Here is a 9,650-nt window from a genome sequence, read left to right on the forward strand (position 1 = left end):
CATCACAGAGAAATCCCTCCTGGAGTGTGACAGCAGAGCTCCCAGCCCACTGCTGCTGCCCCCCGACTCCCCCCACCCAGGCCGGTCCACGCTGGAGAGGGGCCTCCCGAGCCTGTCCACCCCCAAGCAAGCCAGGCGGACCCTTGGCCAGCGAGGTCAGTCTGTCAATCCTAAGCCCCGCCCCCTGGAACCTGGGCCCTGGGGGGCCCCACCCGCGGCCCTCCCCTCCTGCTCGCACTCAACGGACCCTCTTGACCACAGCAGGCAAGCAGCAGAGCGAAGGCAGTGAGCGGGAGAGGGGGCGCTGCATCGAGGCCCCCCCGGGGGTCTTCCTCCCCACCTCTGCCAGCACGAGCGGGAAGCAGAGCCCGCGGCATTGAGGCCCCTCCCTCCGACCAGCCGGACGAGCATCCGCCAAGGTAGTTGCCCAGGAAGGGGGGGGGGGCCTTCCCAGAAGGGGGCGGGGTTGGCAGGCAGAGTCTCCCGGGGGCAGCCCCCCCCCCCAATGCCGACCCCATTCTGAGGCAAGCCTGGAAACAGAGGCCTAAAATGGGGCTGCTCCCCACAAGCGTTCTTGCTGTCTATGTGAACGCCCAAAGACGCCAGACCTGACTGAGGAGGGGGAGGAGGGGAGGGGGCTGGACTCCTCTCCTGAAAGCCCCCCTTCCTTGTGCTCAGCTGACAGGTGAGGCCACAGGATCCTCAGGTGCGAAAGGGGGGGAGGAGGGGCCAGGCCAGAGAGCGCCGCCTTGAGAAGCCCCCGCCTGCCTTCGCGCTCCACCATCGGTGGCTGATCTCCGCAAAGGCTTCACGCCGGCCCTGCAGGTGGCCCAGAAAGACCGAGGCGGCCCCGGAAGGACCTCACTGGCCTGGTGCTTGAAGAAGGACGCGTGGGGTGGGAAGCCCTTCCATCCAGAAGACACCCCCCCCCCCCGGTCAAGAGAAGACATTGCTGGGAACGTCAGGGCTGGCCGCTCCGTCCTCCCTTTCCTGGGACAGCCTCCAAGGCAGGGGGGCTGTGGGAAACCAAAGTGTCCCTCCTGGTCTGAAATAAATCTCTCTCAAGACTCTCCCTGCCATGGGTTGTGGTCCACGTTGTTTAGGGACGGACACCTGTGCTCGGGTGGGACCACCTGCAGCCTCCCCCCCCCCCGAGGCAAGTGGGGAGGGGAGTGAAAGCGAGTGGTCTCAAACCTCTTTTCCAAGTTTCCTCCAAAATCAGATACCGATACCCACCAGAGCCCCCAATCATGCACCAGGCCAGACCCTTCCCCTTTGCTCCGGCCCCTGGCCAGGGACATGGCGGGCCTCTCCTGGGCAGCAGAGGGATGCCACCGGCCGGCCAGCCCTTTCCACCCAGAAGCGCCTCCTTAAATGGCGCCTCCAGCGTGAGCGGGGGGGCTGGTGTGCTTAGGGGCCAACCCCCCACGGGGCCACCCATTGCTGGGCAATTTCACACTTCCGTTGAATGATTTAAAATAAACTTTTAAAACCTTTTAGTTTTTGCCCTTCCTGTTTCATTCCGGCCCTCCTCCTGCGACCTTTCCTCCAACGATTCCCTTCCGCCAGTGCCCCCCTTGTCCCGAGGCCCCTGCCAGGACCCTGGCCCATCTGCAGGCCTCCACTGGGCAGGGGGCCCATCTGCAGAGGGAGACACCTCCTTTTTGCCCAGCCCCACACAGACCAGAAAGGCAGGGAAAGAAAGCCCTGGGGTCAGGGCGGCCATTTGGTTCCACCGCCGGCGTTTCCCCCAAATGTAAGACCCCGTTTTATATCTTTTGACCCCCAAAATGTGGCCCTGGCCTTGCCATTGGAGGGGGGCTCTTGTTATTTTGGGGGTGGGCTGCAAGATGCGCATCTTATTGGAGCCTGGCAGCTCCGTGGTGCCTCTCGGCCGCGGCCTGTTTCGTTCCAGTCCCAGCCGTCACCATAGAGCGGGAAGCACATTCCCAGAGCGGCTGCTGCTGCTTCCCTGGCTGGGGGCTTGGAAGCGGCAGAGCCCGGAGTTTGGGTGAGAGAGGGAGGGAGGGAGAAAGAAAAAATGAAAAAGAGAGCGTGCAAGAGACTCCGCCTGCTTCTGATTTTGGCCGCGTGCAAGAAACGTTTTTGCCCCTTTGGCTCCAAGAGGCTGCGCAGGTGCCAGGCGCCTTGTGAAAGCCGAGAGAGGGAAGCGGCGGAGCTGCCAGGTGCTGGCAAGATGTCCGGGCACAATTTGGGGTGGGGGGGCAGAGGGTACGTGTACGTGGTTGGGGAAAGGGGCTTTTATGGAGGGGGGTGATTATTTCAACGCATGTCCTGAAAAGCCCCGTTGGGCTTATTATAGGGGGAGAAAACCCCACGCGTGCTGTTCAATGAGTGGAGGGCAGCATCCGCACTCGGGGCCTGAAGACAGCCAGGGGCTCCTGCTCGCCACCTCCTGCTTTTGAAAACAGAGAGGCCCACTCAGCCCCCCCCCCCAGCTGAGTTCGGCTACAGCCGCGGAAAGAGTAGCTGAGCTGAGGAGCCACTTCTCCCCTGGACATCCCAGGCTGCCCCACCCCCTCGTCCAGCCGGATGAAGCCCCCAGCCCACCTCCGCTGACCGCCCTGCCCTTTCCCTCCCACGGGCACCCTGGTGGTGGGCGACACAGCACCTGTATTAGGAAGCTTTATTGCACACATCCTTGGCAGGGGGGCCCTCCGACGAGGCCCCAAGCGCCTCAGGCCCGAACGGGCCCCCCTCCCCGGGGAAGATACAGGGGCACCCCTGACACTGCAAAAGGCAGGCCAGGACAATATGCGGGGGTGGAGGGAGGGGTGGGGCTGGAGCTGTGGAGGGCTGCCTCCCGCCGGCCTCAGTGCAGCTCTGCAAGGTAGAGGTTGCCCCCCGCGCCGGCCACGGCCAGAGGCTGCCCTTCGGACGCTGAAGCCACGGCATGCACTGGCTTGTTGGACAGCCGGACCTCCCCGATCACCTGCGAGCAGCAAGGGGGGGAAACCAAGGAGGGCGGCTGTGGCGGGGGAGCTCCTGCGCCAGCTGCCCCCCCCGAGACCCTACCTCTGCCCCCCCCCTCCCGAGCCCTTACCTGGCCTGTCCCAGTGTGGATAATCCCAGCCCCGCTGGTGCCGCTACCCCCGGCCACCACCACATCCTCGGTGCAGAACTGGGCCGAGTAGAGGAACTCCCCCTGGGTGGGGTTGCCGGGGAAGGGCACGTTTTGCCACAGCCTGGACGTCCGCAGGTCCCAAAGTTGCAGAGCATCGTGAGGCACCCAGGAGGCAGTCAGGATATGTTCTCCCTATTTGGGGGGGAGTGGGGGAGAGATTGGTGCCTCCGCTGCCCCCTCCCTTTGCCAGGAGATCTTCCAAGTCTGCAAGTAACTGCTGGAGAGTTAGACCCAAAGACACGGGGGGGGGGGGGCGCTGCAGGGGAGGCCCCGAGGTCCCTGGTGGCACCTGACGCTTCACCTGGAGGCCCAGGAGACAGAGCGGGTGGGGGGTAGGGGCTTGGTGCCTCCCTCTGGGCAGCTCAAAGAATGCCGCCGTCAGCACCCGGGGGAGGCGCTCTCTGACGGACCCAGGCAAGGCTCCAACTTGCCCCCTGCTCAGCCCAGGGCAGCGATGCCGAACCTGTGGCATGGGTTCCACAGGTGGCACGCAGAGCCATATCTGCTGCACGCGAGCCATTGCCCTCACTCAGCTCCAACGTGCAGGGCCAGCTGGTGTTTGGCTGGCACAGAGGCTCTTGGGGGGCGTTTTCACCCTCTCTGGGCTCCAGGGAAGCCTTTGGAGCCTGGGGAGGGCAAAACCCCAGAAATTGGAAAACAGGCCATTTCCGGCCTCCAGAGGGCCTCGGGAGTGGGGTGGGCGAAGCGGTTTTTCACTGAATTATGGCTGTGGGCACACACGCTCCTTAGGTCGGCTGTCAAGGGGACCGAGCCTATCGCATCCTTTGCTGGTCTGAAGATGGAACCGCCTGGGACCGGGCTCACCTTGATATCGATCCCAGGACCGCAGATGTGGGGCCCGTTGATGACGCTCTGCGCCCCTTTTGGCACGCGCTTGTCCCAAACCTAGCAAAGAGGACAGGTGGCTAATTGCTGACCCAGGTGCGGGGGGGGGAGAGCGGGGGGGGGGGCAGTCGCCCTTTCGGGGGCCGCACTTGCCTTGACGGAATTGTCCCAGCCGCCGGTCAGGAAGAGGTGTAGCTCGCTGGGGTGGAAGCGCAGCGCGAAGATGCGCCGGGAGTGGCCGCTGAATGGCGTGAACTCATCCCCGGCCATGAAGTCGGGAGCGCGCACCACGTGGACGAGCTGCGAGGGAGAGGAGGAGGAGGAGGAGGCGAGGATGCGCGTGCGGCGGGGGGGGGCGGGGGGAGAAGGGGCGGGGCGGGGCTCACCTGGTGGGTGTGGCTGTCGTAGAGGCGGATGTGCCGGTCTTTGCCGGCGGTGGCGAAAGTGCTGCCGTCGCGGCAGAAGTCCAGCGCGTGGATCTCGTTCTCCTCCTCTGCGGGGCCCGGAGGGAAGGAAGGAGGGGACGGGGAGGGGGCGTCAGCAACAGCCCCGCTGGAAGGCCATCCAGCCCGCCCGCCCGCCGCGCACCTACCGGTCAGAGAGGCCGCGGCGCTCCCCGCGCGCAGGTCGTACAGCACCACCACCCCGTCGGCTCCGGCAGCCAGCAGCAGCCCGGGCTTGGCGCGGTGGAAGCCGAGCGCGGTGACGGCCTGCCGCGGACGCCGGCCCGGCCTTAGGCAGGGCCCCGGCGCGCCAGTCCCGGCGTCCACCAGCTGCGGAGAGGGCAGCGTGAGCTCGGCGGGGGCCACGGGGAGTCCCGCCCGGAACGCGCGCCGCCCGGCCCGCTACCTGCACGGCCCCGTCGCCGAAGCCGGCCGCCAGCTGCGCGCCATTGGAGCCGAAGCAGAGGCTGTAGACGCCATGCGCCTCCCGGCCCAGCGGCACCCTGCGCGCCGCTGCCGCCATGCTCCGGCCGGGCGTCCAGCGGTCGCCCCGGCAACGGCCGCTCCGTTGGCGCCGCGGGACCAGCCGCACGCGGGCCGCTGCCTGTCGGGACGCCGCGCCCGCCGAGCTCCGGCTGGCTCGGCGGCGGGCCTGGAAGCGGCCGGGAGGCTCCGGGGGCGGTGCGAGACCTGCTGGGAGGGGACGGAGGGCGGCGGGGGCTGCTTTGTGTGCGCGGGGGCTCCGGAGTTGTAAGCGGAGTTTTTATCAGGCTTTTGTAGTCAATCCCCCCCACACACACACACACATTTTAGGAGGAGGGAGCAGGTGAGGCAGCGAAGGAGGCCCTGCATTCCCATGAAGGACGGAGGGGGCAGCCCCTCCCAAAGCAGCGCAGAAGCCTCGCGGCCCAGGAGGAGCGGGGGGGGGGGGGGCGAAGGGGCGCAGCCTCCGGAGTCTATGAAGCGTCTATGATCCGGGTCGTCCCAAAGGGGCTTTTTCATGGGGCAACGGGCCTTTCTTGTTCTTCTTTGAAGACTTTTTGCTTCCCATCTAAGAAGCTTCCTCAGTTCTGGCTGGATGGTGGACACAGACAAACAACTCTGGAACATAAAGCCACTGACCAAGAACTCCAGGGAGGAGGAGGAGAAGGAGGAAAAGCACTAGGCACCCTCTTCACATGCGCAACCCCCCCCTCCACAAACTGGTTGGAGGCAGATGAGGAGAGAGTGGGGGAGGGAGACAGACGGAGGACCGGCAGTTGGGCCCAGAGCACACCCGGGAGGGGGCCAGCCACGGGGCGCACCCGAGGCTGCCCTCAAACGACCCAGCCTCTTCCTCAAGGGGGGGGGGGCAAGGCTGCCCTTCTCTCTGTATTTTCCTGAGTCTGCTTGGGATCCCCCCTCCCCAGCGTGGCCCCAGCCAGCCTTCCTGGTGCCTCCCTCCTGGGGGTCCCACAGAAGAGAGCTGCATCCGCCCCCTCCCCAAGGCCTTCACCGTGTCCAAGGCTGCTGGGCGTTGGGAAGCCACCATGGGCTCCAAAGCAGAGTCCGTAACCTCGGCGGCCAGGCGGCCATCCCATCTTTGCAAGCCTTTCCCAGGGCAATAAGTCCAGGGTACACTGGGGTCAATGAAGGGGCCACCTGCCCACCCTGCGGCCGGTATCCTGGGTTGGAGGGTGAACGGCTCAAAAGTCCTAAGCCAACCCTCACAGCCAGCTGAAGGCATCCTGGGGGGCGGGGGAGGGGAATTCAGAGCTCGGCCAGCAGGCTGACCTTGTGAGGCTCTCGGGCGGCTCCCTCCAAACCGTTTGGACTGCCACGGCCGTCCCTTGACTTGCCTTCGTGCCGTTGCGGGTCGGCAGATTTGATTTGATTTGATTGCATTTATTTATTTATTTTATTTTTTATTATTAGATTTTTATGCCGCCCCTCTCCGAAGACTCAGAGCGGTGAACAACAATAAAATAACAATACAAAAAGTAAAAGTAAAAAACATTCACCTCACAATCACACAACAGTCAGGCTGGAGCCCTATGTCAATGTCCGGGGGTCTTCCCAGGCCTGCCGGCAGAGCTGTCTCTTTAGGGTTTTTTGGAAGGCCAGGGGGCAGTGCGAATCTCCAGGGGAAGCTGGTTCCAGAGTGCCGTAGCCACCACAGAGGAGGCCCTCCCCTCTGGTCCCGCCAGCCGGCGTTGTTTGGCCGAAGGGACCCGGAGGAGGCCGACTCAGTGGGATCCGACCGATTGCTGCGATGTGCAGGTCGGTGCAGGTCGCGGAATGTTGGAGTAACTTGGGTGTATCTAGGCAGACCCCCGGGGGCTTCCCCTGAGAGTTTTGCTGTGGTGGGGGATAACAGACGGAAGGAATGCGCCTGGATTGCTTCAGGTGAGCGCTGGCTGCTGGACCGCTCCGGAGGGAGTGGCAGTGGAGGGCAGGAGCGGAGAACAAGGACGGAGAAAATGCTGTGGTTGTAAACTCGGTGCAGATGTGGGGGAAGGGATGGGCCAAAATGCAGCAATTTCAGGGGAAGCCGATTCAAGGGGGCGGGGGGGGGATCCCTATTTTCCTTGCTTTGATTAACAGCCGTGGCTGCCTTCCACCCACAAGGAAAAAATAGGTCAATAGTGGAGGAAACAAACCAGACAATCTAAAGTCTCCACGATCCAGAGGTTAAACACAGTCCACCAAAAAAGGAGACGGGGTCAGTTCACAGCCAAGAAAATGGGGTAGAAACCTAGAAGACTGACGGCAGAAAAAGACCTCATGGTCCATCTATTTATTTATTTATTTATTTATTATTTGGATTTGTATCTAGTCTGCCCTTATACTGTTTTTTGTATTTTATCTTAGGATGGATCTATGTTTAACCCAGGCATGTTTAGATTCAGTTACTGTGGATTTACCAACCACGTCTGCTGGAAGTTTGTTCCAAGCATCTACGACTCTTTCAGTCAAATAATATTTTCTCACGTTGCTTCTGATCTTTCCCCCAACTAACTTCAGATTGTGGCTCCCTGTTCTTGTGTTCACTTTCCTATTAAAAACACTTCCCTCCTGAAACTTATTTAACCCTTTAACATATTTAAATGTTTCAATCATGTCCCCCCTTTTCCTTCTGCCCTCCAGACTATACAGATGGAGTTCATGAAGTCTTTCCTGATAAGTTTTATGCTTAAGACCTTCCACCATTCTTGTGGCCCGTCTTTGGACCCGTTCAATTTTATCAATATCTTTTTGTAGGTGAGGTCTCCAGACCTGAACACAGTATTATTCCAAATGGGGTCTCACCAGCACTCTATATAGCGGAATCACAATCTCCCTCTTCCTGCTTGTTATACCTCTAGCTATGCAGCCAGGCATCCTACTTGCTTTTCCTAGCACCCAACCACACTGCTCACCCATTTTGAGACTGTCAGAAATCACTACCCGTAAATCCTTCTCTTCTGAAGTAGATATTAACAACAGGGGAAAGGCATTTTGAAACCCCCTGAGAGAAAGGGAGGGAGGGAGAAAGAAAGAAGGAGGGAGGAAGAAAGGAAGGAAAGGAGGGAGGGAGGAAGAGAAAAAGAAAGAAAAAAAGAAAGACAGGTAAATAACCCTCAATTTTGAACCCACGTTTGAGGCTCAGCAAGGCAATGGAGGAGTGAGTTGTACAAGCTTTTTGCCGCAGTTGTTAAGTGTGGTTGTTGTCGTCCGCCTTCGGCCAACGTGGCTTCTCCCATTGACTTTGCTTGTGGGAAGCCAGCCAGTTCTCAGGGTCCCAAATGGTGACAAATGGGGGTCACATGACCCCAGGACGGGGCAACCGTCGCAAGTGCGGGTCAGTTGCTAAGTGGCCGAATTGTGATCATAGAGATACTGTGATGGCGGCAAGTATGAAAATCGGTCCTGTCCATTTCTTCCCTTCACTCAGTGAATGGCGGTCAGTCAAGGACTGCCTGTAACCAAGTCCTGTCCAGGTGTCCAGGCAAACGCACTCTTGCTGCCTCCCGCCTGGTTCCAGAGTTGCCTGCGCAAGAGGGGGGAGAGAGCGAGCGCTGGGCCCCCCTCCCTCCCCAAGGCCTTCTTAGGAAGGGGGGAGGGGGACCCTTGGGAAGGTGGGGGGGGAGTTTAGTACACACACACACACACACACACAGTTATTTCTCAAACTGCAAGGCTGTTGATGAACCAGTGAGTGGGGGCCCCCATCGCAAAGTTAGAATTCCCTGTGGTTGGCAAAGGGGGGGGTCGCAGGAAGAAAGCTGCTTGGCTGCATAGCTAGAGGTCGAACAAGCAGGAAGAGGGAGATGGTGATCCTGCTGTGTAGAACGCTGGTCAGACCCCATTTGGAATAATACTGTGTCCAGTTCTGGAGGCCTCACCTACAAAAAGAGATGGATAAAACTGAACGGGTCCAAAGACGGGCTACAAAAACGGTGGAAGGTCTCACGCATGAAACTGACCAGGAAAGACTTCATGGACTCAATCTATAGAGTCTGGAGGACAGAAGGGAAAGGGGGCACATGAGTGAAACATTTAAATATGTTAAAGGGTTCAATAAGGTGAACACAAGAACAAGGGGACACAATCTGAAGTTAGTTGGGGGAAAGATCAAAAGCAACATGAGAAAATATTATTTTACTGAAAGAGTAGTAGATCCTTGGAACAAACTTCCAGCAGACGTGGTAGATAAATCCACAGTAACTGAATTTAAACATGCCTGGGATAAACATATATCCATCCTAAGATAAAACACAGAAAATAGTATAAGGGCAGACTAGATGGACCATGAGGTCTTTTTCTGCCGTCAGACTTCTATGTTTCTATGTTTCTAAGGTTCAGGAGGGAAGTGTTTTAATAGGAAAGTGAACCCAAGAACAAGGGGGCACAATCTGAAGTTAGTTGGGGGAAAGATCAAAAGCAACATGAGAAAATATTATTTGACCGAAAGAGTCGTAGATGCTTGGAACAAACTTCCAGCAGACGTGGTTGGCAAATCCACAGGAGCTGAATGTAAACCTGCCTGGGATAAACACAGATCCAACCTCAGATGAAATACAGGAAAGAGTCGAAGGGCAGACGAGATGGACCATGGGGTCTTTTTCTGCCGTCCATCTTCTACGTTTCTATGACAGCCTTGGACTGGCCTCGTTCAGCGGAGCGTCCCCCCCCCCTCCCCGCCCCCCCCCCCACGAAGGCGGAGGGTCCCCGCTGCCCTCCCCTGGAAGGGCTCC

At 59.7% G+C, this 9,650-nt stretch overlaps 2 protein-coding genes across 2 annotated transcripts in view; one reads left to right on the forward strand and one right to left on the reverse strand.

The window, feature by feature from the left end:
* The window catches only part of LOC139170007 (maestro heat-like repeat family member 5), a 55,802-nt gene extending 54,306 nt beyond the window's left edge, over positions 1–1,496 (forward strand). Inside the window, 3 exon segments of the mRNA XM_070756709.1 lie at positions 9–155; positions 265–419; positions 679–1,496. Of these exon segments, the coding sequence (XP_070612810.1) occupies positions 9–155; positions 265–380 (263 nt within the window). The 3' untranslated portion in view covers positions 381–419; positions 679–1,496.
* A 1,137-nt stretch (positions 1,497–2,633) lies between these two features.
* On the reverse strand, positions 2,634–4,980 carry LOC139170040 (uncharacterized WD repeat-containing protein alr2800-like). The gene is made up of 7 exons (XM_070756741.1): positions 4,841–4,980; positions 4,584–4,764; positions 4,378–4,484; positions 4,145–4,291; positions 3,971–4,051; positions 3,065–3,277; positions 2,634–2,953 (listed from the first exon to the last, which is right to left on the reverse strand). Exons 1-7 carry the CDS (start codon positions 4,955–4,957, stop codon positions 2,834–2,836), a joined length of 966 nt encoding a protein of 321 aa, XP_070612842.1. The 5' UTR covers positions 4,958–4,980; the 3' UTR covers positions 2,634–2,833.
* Positions 4,981–9,650: the final 4,670 nt, after the last annotated feature.

Source organism: Erythrolamprus reginae, chromosome 7 (genome assembly GCF_031021105.1).
Source record: "Erythrolamprus reginae isolate rEryReg1 chromosome 7, rEryReg1.hap1, whole genome shotgun sequence".
Taxonomy (NCBI): Eukaryota; Metazoa; Chordata; class Lepidosauria; order Squamata; family Dipsadidae; genus Erythrolamprus; species Erythrolamprus reginae.

Coding starts and splice junctions, on each gene's coding strand:
- LOC139170040 (XM_070756741.1), bottom strand. CDS start 4,957: ATGGCGGCAGCGGCGCGCAGGGTGCCGCTGGGCCGGGAGGCGCATGGC. Junction 4,052..4,144: donor GCTGGGACAATTCCGTCAAG/GCAAGTGCGGCC, acceptor CCTCTTTGCTAG/GTTTGGGACAAGCGCGTGCC. Junction 3,278..3,970: donor GTCCTGGGATCGATATCAAG/GTGAGCCCGGTC, acceptor CCCCCCAAATAG/GGAGAACATATCCTGACTGC.